The 26,360-nt window shown below is 36.2% G+C and overlaps 1 protein-coding gene across 2 annotated transcripts in view; it reads left to right on the forward strand.

The window, feature by feature from the left end:
* Positions 1-26,360, forward strand: part of faf (ubiquitin carboxyl-terminal hydrolase-like faf) — a 44,599-nt gene that overhangs the window by 15,287 nt on the left and 2,952 nt on the right. For both annotated transcript variants that reach the window (XM_019056174.2, XM_019056175.2), the window contains exons 16-38: positions 238-466; positions 2,027-2,311; positions 4,374-4,508; positions 5,454-5,605; positions 6,735-7,050; positions 7,488-7,698; positions 8,441-8,567; positions 9,281-9,431; positions 9,839-10,090; positions 10,499-10,706; positions 11,005-11,219; positions 11,788-11,951; positions 13,289-13,462; positions 14,008-14,303; positions 15,022-15,227; positions 15,883-16,250; positions 17,205-17,474; positions 19,976-20,091; positions 21,292-21,596; positions 22,386-22,483; positions 24,001-24,433; positions 25,198-25,341; positions 25,842-26,056. In XM_019056174.2, the coding sequence (XP_018911719.2) occupies positions 238-466; positions 2,027-2,311; positions 4,374-4,508; positions 5,454-5,605; positions 6,735-7,050; positions 7,488-7,698; positions 8,441-8,567; positions 9,281-9,431; positions 9,839-10,090; positions 10,499-10,706; positions 11,005-11,219; positions 11,788-11,951; positions 13,289-13,462; positions 14,008-14,303; positions 15,022-15,227; positions 15,883-16,250; positions 17,205-17,474; positions 19,976-20,091; positions 21,292-21,596; positions 22,386-22,483; positions 24,001-24,433; positions 25,198-25,341; positions 25,842-26,056 (5,070 nt within the window). The remainder of the gene's footprint in view (positions 1-237; positions 467-2,026; positions 2,312-4,373; positions 4,509-5,453; positions 5,606-6,734; positions 7,051-7,487; positions 7,699-8,440; positions 8,568-9,280; positions 9,432-9,838; positions 10,091-10,498; positions 10,707-11,004; positions 11,220-11,787; positions 11,952-13,288; positions 13,463-14,007; positions 14,304-15,021; positions 15,228-15,882; positions 16,251-17,204; positions 17,475-19,975; positions 20,092-21,291; positions 21,597-22,385; positions 22,484-24,000; positions 24,434-25,197; positions 25,342-25,841; positions 26,057-26,360) is intronic.

The following is a 26,360-nucleotide window of genomic DNA, read 5'->3' on the forward strand; positions in this document are numbered from 1 at the left end:
ATTCAAACTAAGAATTCATGCTGGTGGAAGGAATTCTAGTGTTCCTTCCTGTGAGTTGACCAGGATTTTATCAGAACATTCTTGACGTTTGTAAGGAGAATTTTATCATCAGGGCTTAAATTTTTAATATTAAATCATATGACATGGGAAGTACAATCATCACTTAAAGGTAGTTCATTTTTAAACTTATCATTGCCCAGCCAAATTGTCAACTTTTTATTTTGACTTATGCTTTAGAGCTCATAGAGGAAAACCAATCACTCTAGTCATCCGATTTATTCATCCGGTGCGGCAAGGCGATGATATGGAGATGCTAACCCACACAAATGAAACCATCGGCTCCATCAAAAGGCAGATCATCCGCAAAATCAAGTTAACATCTAACATTAAGCTTGAGCTCTTCATCAATGGGGATCTCATGATGGACAAGAAGGTGCTGGGGCAGATGGCTGTGCGGGATAAAACGGTAAGTTGTCCAAGAAGCGCAGACTTCTTCTTTTTTCCAGGCATGAGGGAAAGAACCCCGCACAGAGCATGGGCTCAGCGGCTCTCTATGAAAGTCGATGAAACTTTAATAGATTGATATTAAGTTCATAATTAAGGGAAAGCCAAAAAATTAGCTCACTTCTACGAGTAGAAGCCGAGATATTCGCGATTGAACCCGGACTATTTTCTGTGCGGCGGAGGTAATTTCTCCACATCACCTTACCTTACTTGAACACTTCGGCCAGGAAACCTCCCCCTCCCCACCAGGTAACTACGATGTCGCATTGTTTACACTCACTCCTTTCATTAGGACGCTCCGTTCGGGCTGTGCGATATGGAGTTCCCTTCTTCTCGCACCTCTCCCGTGCCAGCGCCGCCGGCCGGTTTAATCTGAAATGTAGTTGCTGAAACAGAATTGACAGATGCGGGGAGAGGGAGGGAGTACGGCATTCGCACCGGCCGCGCACATAAGCACCTATCTTCACGTGAGTGACGTGAGGTCTGATCGAGAACGCCGAACAACGAGAGGAAAGGGGACTCGGAATTCCTCCGTCATGCTGCGGCATGATAGAAAATAGTCCGGATTCAATTGCAAATATCTCGGCTTCTACTCGCAAAAATGAGCTAATTTTTTGGCTTTCCCTTAATTATGAACTTTATAAAAATCTATTAAAGTTTCATCGACTTTCATAGAGAGCCGCTGAGCCCATGCTCTGTGCGGGGTTCTTTCAACAGTATTATCAGTGGCCTTAGAAATTTACAACAGGAAGGGGACAAGATTAGTTGAAATTCTCTAGAAGTGAATCTTGTTCAAAAATAGTTTTCATAGGTTCAAGTCACTTTTGCCGACAGAAAATATTTTAACTTCTTATAAACATAATCTTGGTCAAGCCCTTTATTTAAACAAATTGCATTACTTATGTAAAAATTGAGCTTACAGTAATTCATCAACTTTGTTTTATATGACAGCAACTGGGAGAAAAATTAATTGAACAATGCATCAAATGTGCTCTGCCAGAAATTCAAGGAAAATTGAACTCTCCTAATCTTTGCCCAATCATATCCTTTTCAGTATTTTTTTGAGGATTTTATAGTGCCAGAATATGCGGCGTTAATCAACATGAAATGTTTAATTCAGAATATCTCAAGTGTCATGTGCTAACTTAACCTACAACGTAATGTCAACAATTGAAAATGTGGTATTCTGGCAGTAAGTCAGTAGTTATTACAGCTATATCGCTTTTGTATAACTAATGTGGCAGTTTCCTTCAAGAGCATTTTCAACAGTTCCTAACAAAAGGAGTTGAATTTCTCAGTGGGGGCTTGTTTTTATGAGATTAACAATGTGCTCATCGTTTTTCTTGTGCCAAAAACTGTGAGTTAACATTGCAGGCCAATTTCTCCAGGGCAAAACTGACCCATTACTCTAAAGTGTGTGCATTGCATTGTAAACGGATTAAAATAGTCATTGTTTATTTATATAGTATGTTGAAATTTTATCCAACCCATTTGATCATTTCAACATTTCTTCCATTTACAGTTCATAACCGTGAAGTTGATGCAGATTAGTCCAAACGTACAGAGTTCACCAGAGTCTTCATCTGATAGTTCTACCAGCTCACCCCAACACCCCTATAATGGGCCAAATGTGGACGCTGAGAGCAATCTTCCTGGTGTGATGATGGCTCAGAACCACAAAAATGCTGAGTTCTTCTTTCACATAGCAGACAAAGGCTCTGAGCTCAATGACTTCCACCTCCGAGAATCAGCCCGGGCTGTGCTCAAGATAATCCCGCCGGACACCACAACTGTAGAAAGACTTCAGGTCAGTGCTGAACAGTCCCTATTTTGGGAAAAATATAACTATTTATAATTAACCTCTTGAGAAGAAGAATTTTTAAATTTTTTTTTTTCTTTTTTTTTTCTGTTGTTTTATGGCTTTGTGTCTAAGCACCTGCAGCCAACTTTAGACTAGTGTGATAGTGTAGAGAGTGGGTTACAGGTGACTAGATACCGACTTTAGGGGTGTGAAAAAGAAAAAACTAAAAACATGGAAAAAGGTGAGGGGTTGATAAAAAAGAGGAGTTGAGTAGGGAGAGGGTGAGAACCCTTCACCATTTTCACGCTCTGATACCCGGCAGAGCGACTTCCTATGACCAGAGACTGGGTAATGGAAAACAAACAAAGTGAACATACGGTAGGGATTGGATGTGTGAGAGAGAATGATTTGTTTGGACAAAAGGTAGATTGAATAAAACAGAGGGTAAGACGGTTGGTGAGAGTGAAAAAAAAGTATAGGGAAATTATTAGTGTAAGAATGAAGATTTGGTAGATTAGAGGTGGATATCATTTTTATCTAGAAAAAGGGCTATGGATTTAAGGGTATTGAGGTCGCCGACCGAAAGAAGATATAGGGTTGAATAGGGTGGGAAGATTTCAAATTTATTTATAAGTTCAGAAAAAAGGGTATTTCTATTTTTAAGTTTATCACATTGGAAAAGGATATGTTCTAGGTTTCCAATGGAACCACATTCACACAAATTAGAGGTTGTTAAGTTAATTCTAAACAAGTGAGTGGGGTACAGGCCATGACCAATTCTAAGTCTAATTAGATTCGTAATAAGGGAGCGTTTCCAGTCAAGTCTATAAAACCATGGTTTACGAGAGAGAGTAGGGAGAAGAGATTTTAGTCTTTGGCCTTTCCACATACAAGCTATCCAATCAGATTTCCAATCGTTAAAGTTTTGTTGGGAGATAAGGGGGAACAATTGTTTAAAAAAGATTTTATTATCAATTGGTTGAGCTAAATGAATAGATTTAGTCAATTGATCAACTCTTTCGTTACCTAATATTCCTGAGTGGCTAGGGATCCAGATCAGCCAAATATTCCTTTCTCGGTATCTAAACAGGATTTCTTTAGTTTCTTCAATGAGGGGGTGGAGGTCCGGTTTTTGATTAATCAGGTTAACTAATACGCTATGAGAGTCTGTACAAATTGCAACATTGGAAAGATTAAGGCTAATACTGTGTTCAACAGCTTGGAGAATAGCCCACGTTTCGGCTTCAAATATAGAATTATATTCCGATAGAGAATAGACTTTATAGAATTCATTAGAGAGAAAGGCTGACGTGGTGTATTCAGCCGTCTTGGCGCCATCAGTATAATACTGGGTAAAGTTCCTAAATTTTAATCTCATTAATTCGTTAAAGTTCTAGTGAAGAGAATGATCCTCTTATGAACCATCCCATGGGTATTCTATGCCCTCTACTTTACTGTGCATTTAAGCAGGCATTAGCTGTCAAGGTTTTTTTTTTTTTTTTTTTTTTGTTTTTTAAATATCTAACTTCAACCATAGAAATAGTTGAAAAGTACAAGAATTGGATGACATTAATTAGAATCAGTCTAACTACACTTGACATTGCCTAATTACCTTTTATATCTAATTTTTATTACAAGAAGACAAAGCACGATTCTGCCTTGACCTTCTGTAAGTACAATTTTTACACTTTATGGGAAATTTTCTGGAAGTTTCAAGGCTTCGTGTCGTTGAGTTTTCTTGTGAATAAAATTGAACATGGTTGGAAATTAGGCAGTGCGAGATGATAGGCTAATTCTAGCTAAACTCATCCAATCCATGAAACCACAGCATATATACCCAAAACTGGTCTTCAACCCTCCAATTTGTTTTCACTCCGATGTGCCAAAGTAGTGTGCTGATTCTTATCTTATTATTCCATTTTTTTGCAAAGATTCAGTCACAGTATTTTTTTTTTTCTCTCTGCGATGAATTACAGTACCTACCTTACTAAGTGGAAAGCATGTGTGAGAGCATGTGCTTTCTCCGTTCATTCACATATTTTTCATGAAAATGTTCTTGTGATTTCAGGCCTTATTTAGCAGTGCTTCCAACCTTGCAGATGGTCAGTTACCAGCAGTCACCACCAACAATTCTCTACCTCCCCCCACAATAGAAAACATGTTTTACTGTGACTCACCGTCGGAAGTATTGTACAACTTAGAGGTATGAATTGGCGCATAGTTCCTAAAACGGGGTGACAAGTTCTTGAAAAGTTATTAAAAATATGAAGGTTGGGGAATTTTGCTGCAGAACTCTAAAATTCTCTCCTCCGGCCAAATCATATAAAAATTCTCCACTACACCCACATGCTCTATGTCTACAAAAATTAGAACTCACAAATCAAACAATCATATTATTCTATTCTTACCATTAATTGAATCGGCTCGTGCGAAAACCGCTAATGTCCATTTTTTTTCAATTTTGAGATTTTTGGGTTAAAATACTCTCGGAGGTCAGACACACTCAGTAGTGTGGTGAAAATGTTTGTTCCTTAGGTTTGAAGCCCTTTTCAGGGGGGGCCGTGGTCCGAATCATGCGGAAAACCGCTAATGTCCATCTTTCGTTTTGTGCCTCATTATACTGTACAACAATCCAAAATAAAAAACGTCTCCTGGACGACATTAGGTGATCCTTATCGCATTTTAAGGCGCTGAATCCAAATATGACCTCCGTTTTTTTTCCATCACCCTCCCAATTTTCCGGAAAAGCGATTTTACTCGGAAAATGACCATTTTGGGCATTTTCAGTGTTTTTTCCGACTGTTAGCCCCTGCAGAATGTAGGTAAAATTTTTCGTAGCTACGAGTATTCAATTATCTCGATGTCTTTTTAACTGATGAGTCTGGAAATGACCTTAATTAATTGCAATTTCTACTTTTTAGTTGTGGAATTTTCAAGTCATAGACTGTAGTGTTAATGTTACTGTAATCTAATGAGCATTTTATGCAGTATTTAGTAGTTACACTTCAACTACTTTTTATATGTGCTAGCGAAAGTATCAGGGATCACATCCTGATGGACATTGTAAAGAGTAAAAGGCATCTTTACTTCACTTTATAGTTTCTTTGATATTTCTTATCCTGATATCTCTTCTAATTTTTGTTGGCAGGTTTTGTATTCCTTAATAATGCCCGCTGTGGACCCAATTTCGGACCGTGCTTTCGAATTTCAGTTCAATTTTCTACGAAGCAAAGACTCAGCACGGTTTTTAGACATGCTAGCGACCAACATCCTTCCAAACTCTGATTCATCTACTATGAGGTATGTTGGTTTTAAATTTCTCTACAGATGAAATGAGAAATTTTCAAAAGATCATGCACAGAATATTCGCCGGCTAAATTCTGAGATTTCTTGTTCCAATGTTCTTTATGATCTCTTGAGTAAGGTAACTTTTTAAAGAAGAACCCTCTACATACCAATCTTGAGAAAATCGGACTTGAAAAGTGCATTTTTCGGCAGTTTCAAGTGCATTTTCAAATGAACAAGCGTAGGTGATTGAGTAAAGATCTCCTCTTCCCTCATCTCATGCTAGCAGGGGAGGTAAGACGGCATGTCATCTCAGTTCAAGACAAAAGGCTCTACATCTTTGACTCAGAGTTAGTGCTACTTTTACATGTAATAACATGTGGTTAACCGCGAAAAATGCGCTTATCAGACTCCATTTTCTCTAGGTTGGCAAGTACATAGTTTGATTTCAAAAATTCACCTCACTCAGGAGGTTGTAAGAAACATATCATCCAAAAATCTCTAAATTTAACTTGCCCCACATTCCTTAGTATTCTGTGCATAGTCCTATTCACCCAAAATAGACTTACAGAAATAAAATTGATCAAGAATGAATATTCGTGTATAGACTGTAGTAATAAGGAAACAAAAAGAGCAAACTGATAACTGTTTATGTAGAATTTTAGTGAAAGTATCATCCAGCCAACAAAGCTGTAATGAACTCGTTCAACTAAACAGTTTTCAATAGATTTATTCGAAATCATTATAGCTAAAAATCTAAGTAATAGAATTTTTAAAAAATCACCAGTTCTAATCCTCTCTGGGAATTCTTAAGGCTTTCCCAAGAAACTTAATCTGTCTTTGTCTCAGTGTTAAATGGATGAAACATGTACTGAAAAGTTCCACTATAATTGCAAATTATAGCTTGATTAAATCATAGATTTTCAAACTATTATTTTTTATGTCTTCAACCCGGAATGGACCTCAATGTTCAATCAAAAAAGATACTTGGAGTTGACTTTTAACTTGAATAATTTTTAATGTTAGGGCACAAGGGTTTTCTTTACTATTTTTCATCCTCTAAACTGACCAATTTTTTATTCATTTTCCCTTTTATTCGTCATTGCATGTTTGATTAAATCTGATTCTGTTTATCTCTCTATAGGTCAGCTTACCTGATGGTGCTTAAAATTTGCAAGCTCTTGCTGACAATCATAGGGCATATTATGCATTTGGCGATGGATGAGTCCCAACCGGTGCCAGGACTGGTATCGGCTGCGAACGCAATGCCTGAAGAGCCCTTAGCACCCGATCCTGCCAGCCCTTGTCCTACTAATTCTAGTCCTCTCCCCGCTCAGTGCAGCGATGGCCTCCATCGGCGAACGCCCCTTTTCATGCTCAAGCAGGCCATTGTCAACTTTCAGTCTCATAGCATAGAATACAATATTGCTAGGAAACTAGCACATTGTTACAAAGACCAGGTGTGTAATTTGGATCCCTTCTCTTTATTTTTCTTCTTATCCTCCAAGATTTCTCATTTAGGAAGTGATGAGGTTCCTGGTGACTTCTGCAGCTTAGATCATGTGCAGTTTGTGTGTGTGTACTGTGAATAACTTTTAATACCGTTCTGTGTAGGACAGTATGAACATTTTTATGATATTTAAAACTCATCTTTGACACTCCTTGATCAGCATCTAGGACAAAGATCTGCTGTTTCTGACTTAATTGGTAGACAATAGAACAGAATATTGATGAGCAAAAACACATTTAGGGTGAATGAATAATAATTGGAATAACTTTCCCTATGCCCTTTTAGGTACTAATTGTGAACAAAGCCAGTTTCATTTTATTGTAGAGCAGAAAAAATTGTATAGAATACATCTCTTAAGCTAATTTTGGTATCATCTAATTTGTGCAGATTTGTAGTGTAAGTAACGGTGAGCAACCAGTGCACCCCCTGATCGTTCAAGCGCTTGAATGGAGTCTGCCGAACAAAGACATCATCGCAGCCATCATCCAAATGGCATGGGCATCAGCTTCTGGTGGTAGCATATCTCACATTGTCTCCTACACGCAGCTCCATCAGCAGCTCATCAGGAATAAACAGTCATCGCAGGAACATGTGTTAGGTGGGTTTCCATTCCAAGACTCTTGCAATTTTAAAGAGAAAAGTAATTTCAAAGTGATTTTTTATTCATAGTAAGAGCGTCGTTTCATTCTTTCCATACTGTTGTGAACAACACAAATGTTGTGAATTTCATTTAGCAACTGATATAGCAAATAGATTTAAAGTCATCCCTGTTTTATAACAAGTATGCTTATTAACGTTCGTGGTCGGATGAAAGAATTTTTTTCCTCTCATTTGGGTAAATTTGGTGATTTTTTGGCTCAAAAATTTTTGGTCATTCTAAAAAGGGCAGTGAGATGCTGTTTTTTTCGGCAGTAGGATTATTTCAGGTAGAAGATATTAGGAACGTTGCTGTACGACCCAGATTTTAATCTCAATTAATTTTTTGGGATGTAACCATTTAACGTTTCATTACTTTGAACCTAACATCTGCGTTTAGCGAAATTTTACTCTTCTCACAGTATTTTCACCATTATTTAGCAACCTCTGCCCTTCTCTCTTTTACACTTTAAGGCTATTTTTGGATTATATCTGGGGCAAATGATTAAGGAGCTCTTAATTATTAGAGTCCAAGAAGTTAAAATGATTAAAATGCAATGACAATGAATATCATAAAATAAAATATTTAAGCGCTTAGTAGGCTGAAATTAAGTATTTTTGCCAAGTTTTCATTTCATTTCAGCTCTTGTTGTCTCTAATGTTGACGTATTTAATAATGAACATGTATTTTCTCTTTTTTTCAGTTGCAAAAGAAGCTCTAGAACTTTTAACAATTGCTCTAATTTTAAATCCGAGTTTAATGGAATCTCTTACCAAAGAAAAAATGTGGCATACCTTTATTGTAGATATTGTTCTAATATGTAATAATAGGTGAGTATCTCAATTGTCATTTTTCAGTCCATCACAATTCCTGAATAATTGCTTATTTGTACTGTTTTGTTGGCTCATTGGTCGGTCCTTTTCATAGCTTTACTCTGACATTATTTTAGACCAAAAGAAACCAGATAATAGGAAACGTTATCTTGCTGAATTCTTTTCAGGTCAAACCGGTTGTGGTTATGAATATTTGGAAGGGCTTGTTTTCATTTTGCTGATGTGTGATAGAGGTGCTCTCTACACCTCTTTCCTCATCCTCTACAGAAGTAATCATAGAGTATTAATGACGCATATGACCAAATAGAAGTGCTTCCATTGCGGCTATTGGCGAAAAGTGGGTTTGAGACATTCGAGTTTCAAAAATTTCTACCATGATTCACCAGCCCGGAAGGAACATTCACACCAAAGAAAATGTTGGCAAAGAAATTTTTAATACAGTCAATTGGTCTCTTACTTTGACAGTCAAATCACATGGTTATGTATCGTATGGGTATTATGGCTCTATGTATGTACTAAATTTTATTGAGTTTTTTAAAATTTTAATCATCACATTGTAAATTCAAGACAAGACAAATAAAGATGTGATAATAAAGACAATGACTTTGATAAAATAATGCAATGGAAGAAAACAAATCATTATGTTTTCTATTTGCTAAAGCTATCTGTTCAATGGTCAATAACATACCCAACCTTTGTTTCTTTTTTAGATTAATTCGAATGGCAGCAGCGGAGCAGTTGATCCTCATGTTGACATTTTGCTGTAGCCAGCAGCCATTGCAGCACTGTATTACATCTTTATTTAGTGTTCTCAATACCCTAGTTGTTGAACATGCTCATAATTCTCATGAATATTTTGAAGTAAGAACCTTGTTATCTTTTTGAATACATTGTAATGTAGACAGTGGACAATGGGGAGAAGTGAAAAGTAAGACAAAAAACAAGAAATTCAAAGAATTCAAGAAATGTGTCTGTGTATATACTTGATAGTTTTTTTTCCCTATCATATGCCCTTAATCCTCATCATTCCATTTTCCCCAAAATTTGTTATATTGAAAGTAATGGGTTTAGGTCAATTGTTGTTTTATATGTGACCCAAAAATTATAGCTTGAAATAAGCTCTGATGTGGATTTCAGTGTGTGGTGGGCTATAGCAGACTACAAAAGGCTTCATTCACACCCAGCAACGCGTCACCAAAAATAGGTCTCTTTCAAATTAATTTCACCTTAGTTTTCCATTTTGCTCAAGTTTTGTTATTGTGTTGCAGCTGCTGTGTCGTCTACTTAACTTGGCGTTCAGTTGGAACTGCCCTATCATGAACTTAGATGCAACTCTAGTCGATGAGGTCCTATGGCTGAAAAAGATGAAGGAGCGATTGCGGGAAGTTGGGGAAGGACATGTAGAGGAAGCGCTCATTGAGGGTCATTTGGGCATTACCAAGGAGCTGGTCAGCTTCATGCCGCCCGAACGCAAGTTTCAACTGGGCTCTGATGAGAGTGAGGGTATTAACCTAATTAAGGTGGGTCAAATATCCATCTTTGTTTCCCTATTTTCTCTGCCATCACGAATCTCCTGATACTTCAAATTTGTAACTAAAAAAGAACTTTGATTCAAATCTTAATCATTTACGCAGAGTTATCACAAGTAGTTTTTTCTCACTTTCGAAATCATTTTTGGCAGATGGCTTAAACTTTTTTGAAAACCGCGCTAGATCTTAAATTAAAATGTCAAACTTTATGAAACTGTACGGATATCTTTTGCATGCATAACTTTATGTGCTCATTGAAGTGATAAAATTATTTTTTTCTAGAAGAAATATTGATATTTTCTTTCTTCCCTCTAATTATTGGAACTTATCTGATAAATTACTCAGAATTTGCTGGTTTAAAGCATTTGGTTTCAACTAATGAGAACTCTTATGTTTTAGGAACTTGTTGAAGATTTTATTTTTCCTGCATCGCGAATGTTTGTTACAATGCGGAAATCAGGGGAGCTTCCTGAGGAGCAGCCAGTAGCGGTTTGCTCAACTCCAGCCACATTAAGTAGCGGCTTTGATCTCTTGGTTGCCCTTTGTACCGGTTGTGTTCAAAATATGCGCTTACTTGTTGCCATGCTCACTGAATATTTTTACAGTGGTAGGTAGCTTTCACTTTCTTTTAATCTGTAATGAGTCAATCACTTGACTTTTTTTCCTCTTTCTTTCACATGAAGGTATCACATCTTAAACATTCTCAGTCTCTCTAAGTCAAATCTTTCGTTGAGAGGTAATTAGTGAATAGGACACAAAACGTTTTGTCTTTACACTAATCAGTGCGATTTTCATGTGGTTTAAGTTTTTAATGAATTGGAATTCCGAGATCAAATTGATTTTCAGCTTCATTATTTTTCTCTTTTTTGAACTTAACAATCGATGACTGTTTTTTTTCTTTTTAGAACACGATGAACCTCTGACTGAATGGGATTACCTGCCACCAGTAGGACCGCGACCTCCACGTGGATTTGTGGGTCTTAAAAATGCCGGAGCAACGTGCTACATGAATTCTGTGATACAACAACTATACATGGTGCCTAGTATACGCTCTGGAATCCTTGCAGCCGAAGGCGCTGTTACTGATCCAAACGAGGACTTCTCAGGCGATGATTCTGAAGTAAATGAAACATTTATATTCAAGGAGCATAAATCAGATGATGCTATATGTAATTGATGAAACAAGAAACTGCAGTACTGCATAAAAAATTGATCAAAACTTGTAATACATGACTGAAACTTTTTGGCCTTCTGGTGATCATCAGAGCAGTCACTAATACCAGCACATATTTCAATAACACTAAAACTTGTGTATAATTAAAAGTATCAGCAACAACAAACAGTATGAGTAACAGTATTGTAAACATTCTTAAATTGGTCAAATGGGCTAGCGCTTGTGCTCTACGGAGGGCAGCATTCAATATATGTTAGTGCTAATACTTGGATGGTGGCCGCTGGTGACCCTTAGCCATCGAACATTTCTGGGAATGGATTCTCTTATTTTTAAATGCTGCCAAACTTCCCTCTCTGATTACTTGGTGCAAAGCACTATCAATGCGCTGTTATCAAAGATTAGTCAAAGGCAATGTTCTATCTGGCATCACAGATTTTTATGAGTTTGGAAACCATGTAATGTTATTGTTGCCATGATGGTCATCTTTCACTTATTATGTTTTTTTGTGTTTCAGAATTTAATTTTAGACAATCAGGAATTTGATGATAAGTGCAATTTAGAAGATTCAAGGAAGGAGTATAATATAGGGATTTTGAAGCAAGTGCAAGCTATCTTTGGGCATCTAGCGTGTAGTAAACTTCAGTATTATGTTCCTAGGGGCCTCTGGAGACATTTCAAGTAAGTTTTGCCTTTGTTCACTGTCTGAAATTTCTTTTACCCATGCTCTTAAATTGTCTACTAGAGATTGAGACAGAATTTGCTTATTTTTAAATCCCTCCCAGTTTTTTTTTTTTTTTTTTTTTTTTTTTTTTAGATTTTGATTGAAACAAATTCTTTGTTGCATCAAAATCGAATATTAATATTTAGTACTGGGCCAAAACTAAAACATATTTCTGAAATCTCTCTCGACTTTTCTACTGAATCTGTCTAATTTTGAAACTGGATGCTGCTTATTTTAACTTAAAAATCTCATTTCTTGAAAGTAAATTTTAGTGTTTTCGAAAATTATACATCATTTACTCTCGGTTCTTTAGAAACACAACTTGTTTGTTAACAGCATTGCGAAACGAATGAGAGGCCTCTATTACAAAAAACCACTTATAACCTTGGTGCTAGGTTTGCTGCTACCATCTGAGAATCAGGAAAGGGATCTGTATCCATAGAGGCAAAATTTTTAATAGAATAATTTTCATCAAGTTCAGTCAAAAAACTGGATTTAGTTTCTGACAGAAAACTCTCTATTGTTCCAAGAAATAAGTTTCAAGTGGTTCAGTCCATTGTTGTGTCAGTAAATAGTGTAAAGTTTCATTTTAATACCGCAATTTTGTGCCCTAAGCTTTAAAACAGGTGACAGTATTAAATAGCTTTTCTCTGAAATTACGTTCTTTCAATTGCAAACTTAAAACCATGATACAGAGATGCAGAAACTTCTTAGCCTTCCCATTATTCAAATGTCTCTTACCATTTTAAATACCCCTTATCCTATAAAATTTCGAAGTGATAACCTTCTTATGGCTGTGTAAGTAAAAATTACCGAGTTCTTGCTGATTTCCAACGCAGTCTTATACATATGGATTAATGCAATTTTGCCAGCCTCCCCATTTTTAAAACCCGTTTGCTGGGTCTTCCCATTTTTGCACATTACTGATTGCGACTTGTATCATAGCAGATCAAAAGGTTTTTGCATACATTTAATAATGACCATAGTTTGGTGTGACCTTTTTTGGCGGGTTTGGTCCCAAAATATTCATAGAAATATTGTCTATGCTCTGATATGAATTTTGAGCTTTTGAAGGAGTAAGGCTCCTTTCTCTGATGGAGGCCACACATTGGTGATCTTAATTTATTTTTGAGCTCAGAGTCAAGGTTTAATGTATTCAAAACAAATGAAGCCTTACCTTCTTGTGATTTTACTTTGTTCATCATGTATGAGGTTGTACCTGTCTAATTTTCAGTTTATTATTTTTTATATTCAAGAAGTTTTTTTAAAATTATGTTTGGATCTACTTTTACAGATTACAAGGAGAACCAGTTAATTTAAGAGAGCAACAGGACGCTGTTGAATTTTTCATGTCATTAGTTGAAAGTATTGATGAAGCATTAAAAGCACTGAACCAAGAACAAATAATGAGCAAAATTCTTGGTGGCAGCTATTCAGACCAAAAAATATGCAAAGAGTGTCCTCATAGGTAATATTTTCATTTTTTACCAAAGTAAAGCCAAAATCGATCTGTAGTACCACTGAAGTGTGTTAAAAAAAGAGTTTGGCCAAACAATTGTGAATATTTCGGAATGCGAGATTATCCAGCCAGATGCATACCTGCAAAAATTGAATCCGGCCGGAGCCAGATGGCTGGTATTGGGGTGATAATCCTGCATTCCAGATAATTGCCGAATATACTGCCCAACTCTTTTTTACCCTCTTCCTGGTGTCTATTGAATTAGTTTTAAGTATGTAACCAAATTCTAAGGCTGCAAGAAGCTAAGCACTGAAGTGTCAGTCTTTATCGCTTTAATTTGCCTCTCACAATTCCATAATCTTTACTGGGAATAATTTACGCTGAAATCTTTAAAGATGAAAGTTCCCTTGGGAATTTTGAGATTAGACAATGATGCAGTTTCACCGCTAAGGAGAATAGTTAAAGGATTTTCTCTTTTCTTCCCTGTGTAACGTATACCTTTTTTAAACTGTGTTCTGGAGACTTATGTGCTTATGTCTTTTTATCCACTGTAGGTATGCCAAAGAGGAGCCATTCAGTGTAATCAGTGTTGACATCCGAAACCACTCCAACCTATTAGATTCCATGGAGCAGTATGTAAAAGGGGAGCTGCTTGAAGGTGCCGACTCTTATCACTGTGACAAGTGCGATAAGAAGGTGGTAACTGTTAAGCGACTCTGTGTTAAAAAACTTCCACCGGTCTTAGCCATTCAGCTGAAACGCTTTGAGTATGACTTTGACCGGGTTTGTGCCATCAAATTCAATGACTACTTTGAGTTTCCCAGGAACTTTGACATGGAACCCTATACAGGTAAAATATTATCTATAAATATTATAATAATAAGAATGTAGGATAAAAGAAAATATGCAATAAAATATATGTATCCAAGATTAAAAATTATATAAAAGGCAGCTTCAAAAAGATTTGAAATTCCAACAAACCAGACCAACCACATTTCTTTTTTGGGCAGTTATTCCTCTGATTTTTTTATCATTGAGAAGATGACAAAAGTGCTCTAAATGAAGGCTGAAAGTCTTCTGGAATTATTAAATTTTACAGAAAATGCGCTTGAATTGTCTTAAGAGATTTTTGTGTACATTTTATCATGAGTTCTTTTTTATTCAGAATATGACTGAAACCTTGTATTAGTTGGAATTTAGTTCCTCAATTCGTATCATAATGAAAATAAACTGGCCCAGTAATGTAGCCGCATCTTGATAGTTTAAAGCACGGATCTTGTGCCTTAATGCTGTATAATAGTAGAATGAATTATTAAGAAAGCTCTGACTAAGTCAACAAATGCACACATCCTTATTTGGAAGTATTGATATGCAATGGAACTGAGTGAAAATGAATTAAATCAAAAGAGACTTCCTATGTGTATAGGGTTTGCATGACGCATAGTTTCCTTTCGATTCAATTAATTTTCACATAGTACTGTTTGGCATGAGAAGCCCATTTAACCATCTAAATCATGAACTATCCCTCTCAGGAATAAATCTCTCATAATGTGATTTTCTGTGTCCAGTTTCTGGCCTAGCGAAAGTAGAAGGTGAATTGATTGACTGTGAGTCGCCTAGTGGGAACAACAATGAAACATTAGAAGTGTGCACCAAATACCATCTGACTGGTATAGTCGTTCACAGCGGCCAAGCAAGTGGCGGCCACTATTTCTCTTACATCCTCCATCGAACAGGCAATACTTCCAAATGGTACAAATTTGATGATGGAGAGGTAAGTCACTATTTTTCAATACATTTATCTTTATTTTTGAATAATCAGCACTTTGAATTGACGGCTTTGCATCCTGGCTGCAAAGCCCTGCCAGCCTTGTCCCTGATTACGCTTCTGGAAAACTAAATTTTTGCCTGAATCTGAGGTAGGCTCAACATTTTTGCCAGGTGTCAACAAGAATAATGTAAATTTTGTTCAAATGTTTCAGATGTTGTATATTGTACATAAATTTTACCACTTTGTAGTGGAACATACTTCTATACTAGCCCCCCAGACTTGTCCAAAAATTCCTAATCTTTACCGTAAAATTTGCTGGAAAAAGTAGGAGCCGAGAAAAATTCTAGCCTGGAGGCAAAATGCTACAAGATAGTTGAAATTACAATATAATCAGATAATAGTTTCTAAAGTTTTCTCAGCATCAAGTTCTAGGGATTTAGCATATTACAGATTTTGTTGAGTAATACAGTAAGACCTCGAATTATCGTATCGCGATTTAATGGATTCCGTGATTTAACGGATTTGGCCTCCGGTCCCGTTAAATCCGATAAATCGAGGTCTTACTGTGTTAAGGTAACTAATTCAGGAATATTGCATGATGTCAAGGAGAAACTTGTTGTGAGGTGATTTCAGCATTTCTTTTCCCTGGGTTTTTCAGGTGAGCGAGTGCAAAATGGAAGACGATGAGGAGATGAAGAACCTCTGTTATGGAGGGGACTACATGGGCGAAGTGTTTGATCAGATCCTGAAGCGTATGTCTTTGCGAAGGCAGAAGCGATGGTGGAATGCGTACATGCTCTTCTACACAAGGGCAGACGCCACCACCGATGCCGACGTGGACCAAATCAATCTAGTCAACAACATCAAAAATTTAGTTCTCTCAAACCCATCATCTTCCTCATTGGTACCCTCTGCTCCTGAACCTCTTAAAATGCCTTCTGCTATTGAGAAATCAGTTCGCCGGCAGAACGTTAAGTTCATGCATACGCGAAATCAGTTCTCATTGGAGTATTTCCAATTCATCAGGTAAGATTTTTTTATAATTGGTGAATTTCGTAATACATATTTTATCTTCACATCAGAATGAAAGATACGTCCTATCGGGCATAATGGAAGATAGTACAATCATATCCAGGAGATTGTGAGAATCTAGTTGGTATCCTCCAAAGCTGAAATTTAGACGGACCTTTAAAAATGCCCTCAGAATAAAAAGACTCTTTAACCTGACTCTTGTTTGTGGAAATGGGCCTGTTACAATTTTTTGCTAGGGCAGAATGAAGAGTTGTTTTCTATAGATAATGCCTCAAAAATCACGATGAGCGCATCGGCAAAGTCTGAAATGCACTCATAAATTCACAATCTGCGTAAGAATTTGCGTTATTTTGAGCTTCCCGCTTCAAAAACGATACTACTGCCAGGTGAACATTTTGTTAGAGGAGTCGCTCCATCGTCGGCAATATTCATTATGGCCTACGCTTGCGCAGTTCCTCGCGTAATTCGAGGAGAGTTCAAGGTCAATTAAGGCGGGCGAGGAAAATATGAACGTAAACACGCCGATTGTTATCTGGTTTAATCCTGTTCAGGTGTTATCTCGTCCCATCACACGTGTTTTGGCGGACTGGCGTCGGCCATGATGAATATTGCCGCCAATGGAACGACTCCTCTTACAAAATATTCACCTGTGCCGTAGTATCGTTCTCGAAGCGGGAAGCTCAAAAAACCGCAAATTTTTTACGCAGATTGTGAAGTTATGAGTGCATTTCAGACTTTGCCGATACGCTCATCGTGATTTTTGAGGCATTATCTGTAAGAAACAACTCTTAGTTTTGCTCTAGCAAAAGTTTGCAACAGGCCCATTGTGTGGTTTGTATGTAAAAAAAATAATTTTATCCCAATGATAATGATGGAGTGATGAACTACATCAGAAGAAGAAATGAAAAAGCTGTAATTTATCTTTAATGTAAAAATCTTTCTTTCTAGGTATCTTACATCAGCGAATACCCCTTCAAATCCTCACATCCAAAGACACCTACAGTTGAGTGGTGATCGAATAGCGCAACATGCTGAAGAACTGTCTTTGCTATCAGTGCAGATTGCGTCGCGATTCCTTTTCTACACAGGATTTCATACTAAGAAATCATTGCGAGGTACAGCTCTCGATTGGCACGATGCATTTTGTTATCACCTCAAAACTTACAGTTCTGTTCGTTACTGGTTCTGTCAAAATGTTCTCTTTAGTCACACTCGCAGGTATGTATCCAATTTATCATTATTTTTCTTCGTTTAATGTTCCATGAAATTTTCACCTTATACTCAGCATGAAATGGAATTTGAGGTCAAATATTTTTCTCATAAAGAATGCCGTGATAATTATGAAAAGATTTTCATTCAAATCATCAGCAACGAATTAGGTTGTAAAAGAATTTAAAAACAAAAACCTATTTTGAATCTACTGTGGACCCTGTAAGTTCTTAAAGTAAGAAAACCTAGTTTCAACACGGGATTTTTTCACCTTTTTCAAAGTATTTCGGATTTCAATATTGGGTCCTTTCTAAAACGAACAAGTTTCTAAGCTATAAAATTTAAAATTTGTAAAATTTTAGATACATTTATAGTAATTCATCTTTTTATTCTATCGGCAGGCAGCCAGACTCCCTCATTTGAAAACAACATTTAGAATGTATTTAAATTAAGGAAAAACTGTCAAACTTGCCAACTTGCATCAATTGCTCCTGCCTGTTCATGTCAGTTTGTGAGAGAGAAATTATGATGCGCTGATCAGAAAAATAGTGGCAATTTAAAGGATGGGTTGGAAAAAAACTTTAAACAAGTTGGTTTTTGCAATCGCTAGCGATAGCAATATTCGTCATGGGAACTTTTGCTTCTGGGATATGAAAATGTTAAGGTACAGTTCGTTTGTAGTATCTTCAGGATTGAAGGGGCTATGTAATTTTGTGTCGACATCTCTTTTTTAACATTTTTAATTTTTTTTCTTTGCATACAAGAAAGCTGTTATATTTACCAATTATTTATTTTCGTTGGATTATGTATGGTTTTCGGAAGTTAACGCATTTAACTTTCAGTTTCGTTTTTTCGGCGTAAAGTATGATATTTTTACTCTACGCATATGCCCGAATACGCATCATAAGTGACCTATGTGCTTCCTAAGTTGCCATTTTTTTCATTCAAATAGATGTAACTGAAATGTTAGATGTGTACTACCTATACTACTTTCATGTCATTGCTTTATTTATTATTTATTTATTTATTTACTTTTTGCGTAGGTATAAATTGTTATTTTTTGCTGAATTTTGGAGAAAATATTGCTTTAAGAACGTGGAATGTAAATTAATTTTATTGAAAAAAGAAAATACCATCATTAATTTGGGCGAACAGAGAAAATATACATCAATATTTGGGTCAACATCTCCCTGATTATATAAAGGATGAATATATTAGTATTTCTGTATCAAAAAACTTAGCTTTTGTCTTCAGAGATACAATGATTCTAGTCCCAGTCAATTTGTTGTATTGAAAAAACAAAAAAACAAAAAATAAATAAAAAAAAAAAACAACTGAAATGTTAGACATACTATTTTCATGTCTTTCTATTTGTATCAATAGGTACTTTTTGCTTAACTTACGAACGTTGAATGCAAATTAACTTTATTGAAAAAAGAAAATAACGTCATTAATTTGGGGGAACATGTGGCTGATTATATGAAGGAGGTATATTCCAGTATTTTTGTTTAACATATTAACTCACGAGAAAATGTTCGTACATTTATCATCTAGTATTAATTATTTTTTGATGATTGGTCTAAAACATTCAATACAACCATTAAAAATTAACTCCCATCGTCGGGTATCGAACTCCCGATCACCTATTGCCCGCACCTTATCAAAATGTGAGGCGCCTCAGTCAACTAGGCTATCACACATCGGTGACAGTTGAGAAAAAATAGCATTTAAAAGACTCGGACGATGGGCGGGACTTATCACAAGAGTTGTCCTTGAGCGATTCGGCGATTCGCGTCTTCGTAGCTTCTGGAGAAACGAGCTAAGCGCCTTTCTCTGTGAGACATTGTTTGCCTATGCTATCATGTGTCTCAAGGTTCATATCAGCAGGCATTTGCCATCGCGGCAGTAAGCTCAGGCAATATTTCTGTATTCATGGAATAAATCAATCAATCGAGTTCCGATTTTGGCTCATATATCCGTAACGGGTCCTCCAGAGCAGTTTTCCACCTTGCACAATAGTTATAATTTCTTTATTTCTATGTTTAAAATTTGAGGTGGGATAATGGCGGCTTCTCAAGAGCAACGAAGTAGGCGATCTTTTGCACCAACGAACAGAAAACTGATGGCGAAAAATAGCCAATGAAAACCTCCCAAAAAAAAGAATTTGCCTAAAAACGGAACTTCGTGGTTCTGCGCAGATTTACCAGTCAGACACGACATCTCAAGTGGAAAAAAACTCGCTGAAAGCGAATTTTAGCAATCAACACAACTTGACGTAGAGACATGATTGGCTAAAAAATACAACGGTTTTTGATACATCGGAAAATCAACCAAAAATCGGAGACTGGGCGAAACGCTCAAGGTCGCAGAGGTATAGGGAATCCCATAGCGAAAGCAACGGAACGATTGTAATATCATGGGGAACTCCGTTCCCATGACAATAACTAATTACCAGGTAAAATTATACTTGACCTAAGCCCTTTCATTACATTATTTGCCTTTTGTTCCAGGTTTGCTGAGTATTTATTAACATGTCCAAATACAGAAGTCCGATCAGCCTTTATGAAAATTATAGTGTTCTTAGCTCATTTTTCGCTCAACGATGGCCCTTGTCCTAATTCACAAAGTGAGTAGAAATATTTTTTTTTCTCTTTAACTCAGCTCCACTATAATTGAAGTTCACTGATTCTCTCACATATTTTCTTTTCTCTTGTGTCCAACTTAAATTTTGTATGATGTGACTGAAATCAGCAACTTGGGATACTTGTAAATATTCCTGAAACTTTGCCAATGATGTTGAATTTGAAACACTCAGCATTCAAGGAATATTCGGTCATGAAAATAGGAAGCGGGAATAGTTCATTGAAATTTTTTACTCTGCCTATTTATAGCTATCAAATAAGTAAAATTTTAAAATTGGCCAAAATTATGAAATAAATTAAATCAGGTGAAATATCTGTGTGCAACAAAATCCATTTTTGGTGCAACAAAGGAAAGCTACCTTACACAATTGTGTTAAATTGGTCTTCAAATGAACACATTTAGCAACCAACTAATAATTCTTGTTTTACGAGTGTTGATCAGAAATGCATCTTATCACAAAATTACTAAATTGATGAAAAAATTGTCGTCATGTCTGATGGTGAATATGTTCCTCAACACAGGTTTTTCTGAGATTGCTTTTGACAAGTATAATTGTCAAAGTATGAGAATCAGTAAATTACCAAGTTTTCCACGAAAAATTTCATTTCTATGAAAACGCCTATTTTAGCTGAAGTGATGGATTAAGTAATGAGACTTTTTTTTTAATATCAAGCGGTATCAGACTCAGTCTCTGCTGTTTGACCCTGTCTTTAGCTTGAAATAAGAAATAAAGGTGCTAAACCAGTAGAATTTTTTAAGAAGCTATTCTTCAGATGTTCGAAAAAAATCTATATTATTATGTCACCATTGAGATTAGAATGCGCATTGATCACTCATTGCAGAATGTAGTACCTAAAAACTGGAAAAAATTGACAACCTTCGATGCATCAGTATATATTTCTTATATATTTTCAGTTCATGATGAACCACTAGACAAGGTACGAATTTAGGCATTATGATACTTGTTATCTCATCAAAATTTCATATAAAACACGATTTGCATAATGAAAATTACTGAAAGTATTTCCTAACCAAGATAATAACGCTTTTTGATGTATAACTTCACGCTTCTTTCTCAAAGAAAACATAATCTACCTTTCACTTAAACACTCAAGTAAATTAAATCTTTTTTTCTCTCTCTTTACATAATATTTTTTTAACTTATATGAAATTTCTGTCTCAGCATCGCTCAGTGATCACTTAATCCTGGCTGTACTGTCTCTGCTGCAAAAAGAAGTCTCAGAGTATGGGCGCTACTTGCCTAACTACTTCACGCTGTTCCACAACTATGCCTCATTAGGTATTCCCGAGCGAACACAGTTACTCAAGCTCAATGTCCCAGCGATGTTCATGCTGGTCGCCCTAGATGAGGGTCCTAACCCTGCTGTCAAGTACAATAATACGGAGCTTACCAAACTCCACATGGTTGTCTCACAACTTATACGGTGCTGCGATGTATCGTCCAAGTGTTCCTCTCCATTACGACAGGTAAGATTCATTGTAGTGCAGAGATCCTAATGTCTGAAATTGGTCTTCTTTCATCAGTAAGAATTCTGCATTTCATTTTAGATTGAATATTTATCCGGAGAATGAAGATGCCGAAGAAGCTATGAATTCCTTCAATTCTTATTTCCAAGTTTATTCATCTTTATCATCTTCCCATTGCTATAGCACTCAGTCTGCAATAGGAGTATTGTTTTTGTTTTTAATCAGGGGTCCGCATTGCAAGTAGCTACTCATATCTTTATTATTTTTTTCATGGTTTTTTTTGTCCTGATAATCAATACTTTTTAGCAGAGTTGTCCCCAATCATTAAGTGCTTAATAACTAAAAATTCATTGGAAAAACTATAAATTTTTTTCGAATCTTCCTGTTTTATCTTAAAATTGAGGCTGGGTGAATAAGCAGGCATCTATAATGTCTAAACCAACTGACAGAGGGCACAACACGTTTAATAACAAGTTTAAATATCCGTGCCGCAGCAAATACTGCTGGAGTATAATAATGCACCATTACACCCTCCACAGCATATATCTGAACCAAATTGCTTGCAACTTATTTTTTAGAATGTTACATCCGTTTTCATAATTACAAAAAATCGAACTATGTGCTTTGCTGTCGCCTCATCTTCAAAATGTATAACCTCTGCAGCCCTCTTGGAAAACGCAGGCTCTTGATTTCCCTCATGTTGAAAAAGAGGAAGTTTGACCTCGATACACCTCATTGGTAAATATTTATCATGTTTTGATTATTTATTTATTTTACTATTTTTTTTAGGATGGTCCTTTACCTAATCCTTACAAAGACCCAGCGTGCATAGACTATATTATGCCAATCCAACCAGAGGCAGCAGATATACTGTATGGTCGTTCAAGGTAAGGATTTTATCATTACTCATAAAAATATTAGGGCTGTGCGAATATTTGCAATTCCGACTATTCGCGCCGCGAATATTCGGCGAATATTCGCTTCGTCTGCCTCGCGCACTATTCGCAAATTGCGAATAATCGCGCCGTCGCGAATAGTGAATTTTTGAACTGACATTTTCAAATATTCGCGCCGTCACGAGGAATGAATTTTCAAATATTCGCGCCATCAAAAATAACGAAAATCCGAGTGACAATCTTGAAACGTTGCGAGGACCTGCGCAAGGCTTCCGCTTCCACCCGAGACATCGCGAACGGCGGATCTCCTTTGATCTTTACCGAGTTTACGAACAGCGAGCGCGATTGCGATTGGGGGAATAAGCAAAGAGCCCAAATTAAGGATTGAAAGACACAGAAATTTCTGAAATTGAAAAAAAAAGTTCATAAACACATTTTTATTTAAAGTGAAAAAAATAAAATACTAAAATATGTCTAGTGATCCTTCGATACTAGCTTGACTGCCCGCGCAGTTACCTTCAAATCCTGGAAACGCATACGTAACTGCAGGGACAGTCAAGCCAGCATCCAGGGATCTTCGAACAAATTCTTAACAGCCTAGGCTACTATCATAGCATTTCATTGTTTTCTGTGCAGGCATATGAGCAAATGGAAAATTCTTAAAAATTAGTTACATTTTTTTTGTCGACTTTTGTAATGTTCGCGAATTTTCACACTTAAAAAAGTCATTTCCAATTATTCGTTTTACTATTCGTAGCTGTGAATAATTGACTTAAATTATTCGTTATTCGCTTCGCTATTCGCGAATAGTTGTCGAAATTATTCACTATTCACTTCGTTCGGAAAATTCATTATTCGCACAGCCCTAAAAAATATGTATCATTTTTCTAATTTAAAATTTACGTGACCATTAAATATAGTATCAACAGGGAAACTTGATCAGTCAACTGTCAGAAAGTCAGAATTTTAACCAAGTCAGATTTTTCCTGCATTTTTTTCAGTTTTGATTCTGGAAAAAGTGAAAAGCTCAGATTCTGTAAGAACTGTAAATACATGTGCTCTCCTGAATCACAGTGGCGGCAATGATCTTTCACCAATCTTAATTCTGTAATATCATTGAGTTTGTTTTCTTTGAAACATTTTATGAACTTGAAGTGTGTTGTTTAATTAGATTGAGTAGTGAATCCAAAAAGGTTCAATAATAAAAAAAAAGGGGGGGGGGGGAATATTGGGAATATATGTAGTTACTGAAGATTTGTTGTATCTGTCTCAGTTCTAGTTTTCTAATGCTGAGACAAAAATTTAAAAGTTAAAAGTTTAAAAAATATTTATGCATTCAGAGCTATTTAGAGCTGATATTTTAATTTATCGTCTAATAAAGAAATTAGTATTTTTTACCTATTTCCTCAAAATTTCTTTGTATACTATGCACCCTGACCTTAGATAGTGAAATGTCTCAGCTGTATAGTTTGTCATCATCACTTACTATTGTTAATACTTTTTTGCAGCTATGTTAAGAAGATTATCGAGGACTCTCAACTGACAGACGAAAGTATTAAGCTGCTCCAATTCTGCTGCTGGGAGAATCCACATTTTTCACGTACCGTCCTCAGCGAGATCTTGTGGCAAATTGCATTTGCATACTGTCAGGACCTCAAGCATCACATTGATCTCCTCCTAGGCATGCTTCTCATGGAAGACACGTGGCAAGAAAGGCGCATCCATAATGCCCTGAGAGGTGTGCCGGATGATCGAGAGGGCCTTTTCGACACAATCCAAAGAAGCAAGAGTCATTATCAGAAACGAGCTTATCAGTGTATCAAATGTTTAGTCACGCTTTTCACAAGATGTCCACTGGCGCATAATTTTCTACAGACCAATGCTGAACTGAAGCGCAAGTGGATCCTTGCCACTGAGTGGCTTCAAGAAGAATTAGATAAAGTGAGTAGCAAGTGTTGATTTTTATTTTCTTTTCGCTCTCCTTCCTTGCATTTCTTTCTAAGGGATCAAGAGACATTCTCCAATTCTCAAAAGAAATGTAATAAGACATCTAAAAACTGACTCCGTTTTCATCTAATTGATTCTTAAAGGATCCTAAGAGAAGATTGAAATTTTTCCCTTTCTATTTTAGGTTTTTGGAGGGTATGTCAAACTGAAGTAACTATTGGGTCATTTTTTGCACTCATTTATGAGACTGGATTTTTTTAAAATTGATAAGTACACATGACTTTTGCTGTATCTGCATGAGGGAGCAGTAATCCGAATACATTTTGTCATTAAAAATACTCTGTTTAAATTTACTCCTAAACTTACTTAACTTCTAAAACCTTGATTCTGTTTCTCAATCGTGAATACTTCTTCTTTTTTGTAGAATTAGCATCAAAGCTAATGAAACTAATTTTCAGTAGTTGCTGTAGTGGAAGTGTGCATTTTTTATCTGGCCTAAATCAAAGTATCCCTTCTTTTACCTTATCAGAATGAGTAAGCTTTATGCATATAAGTCGATGCTCCTACAATGAGGAAATAAGCAGGGAATGCATACTAATAACAGAAGAAAAAAACTTAAGTTTCTACTAATCCTATATCTAATTTTCATGTTGACAAAGAATTGTCCAGCAAGCCGTTAAGTAAATTTTAAAAATGTTCCTTTTATACTTTAAAAGTAAGTAAATTTTAATAATGTTCCTTTTACTTTAAATTTACAGAGACCATTTGCCAATAGTACACCATACATTTATCCACCATTATCTCCAACACAGTCCAATGACTTTGCCAATGGCTACTTTTTGGAACGTTCAAACAGTGCACGCAAGACACTAGAAAGAGCATGTGATTTGTGTCCAGACACGGTAAGATTCAGAAACTTTAAACTTCAAAGATGAATTTTCTGTTTTGCTTTGATTTTGCAGTTAACATATTAATTATCACAATATGTATTTTCCTACAGTTAACCTCCACATAGTTGATTCACTGATGGACCATGTTAAGATAATGAAAGGTACGTCCTTAATTTTTCAGAGTCAGCATTTGACTGAAAATCAACTAATGCCAATTTTCGGCACCATAGTATTATTTAACCAACCTCTCTTCAAGTGAGCAAGAATAATTATTTAATAATCACCTTGCTAACATTTCCGCATTGCATTTTCTGGGCGGGGGAGGGGAGGAGGAGGGGGGTATTGGCACTGGATGAAGTCAACCATCAGGGATATCTTCTAAATCAAGTAAGAAGCATTTAAGTAAAGCTCTCTGTTTTTCAGAAAAGATCAGGAAGAGTCAGTTTTCCATATTTTATATTTTATATATCAGGAATTGGATTACACTAATGATAATGAAACCCTCTGTATAGGAAACGGAGCCGGACATCGAGGCAGAGGCAGATGAAACATCAGAAGAGGGCGAAAGCTCTCAGCCAGATGACTGTGGGCGTAGGATGTCCTTCCCATTAGCACGGACAGAAAAGCAGGGTGACAAGGAGGCAGCCATGATGGAGGCCTTGAATTTAAATAAGACTGACACATCGCCGCATTCGCTGCATTCAGATTCGATGCTTCTCATTCAGTAGTAAGTTTGTTTTCCCTTTTAATTTTATGCTTAGGCTCTTACTGCATTCATTTTGCAAAACCATCAACAAGATATTCCTTAAGATGACTTACTGCATCATTTACCTATCTAACGAAAATATTTTCAAGGAGCAGCTAATAACTAAAGTCTACAAACTCTTTTTATGAGAAAAAATAAATTAAAATCATAAATGATCAATTAATTAGTCACATTTTATAGAGCGTTTTTGTATTGTAATGCATATGCCTTCACAAATGAAAGTAGAAAATGAAGAAAGATTTAAGAATAACAGGAGCTCGTAAGA

This window comes from Bemisia tabaci, chromosome 3 (genome assembly GCF_918797505.1).
Source record: "Bemisia tabaci chromosome 3, PGI_BMITA_v3".
Classification (NCBI taxonomy): domain Eukaryota; kingdom Metazoa; phylum Arthropoda; class Insecta; order Hemiptera; family Aleyrodidae; genus Bemisia; species Bemisia tabaci.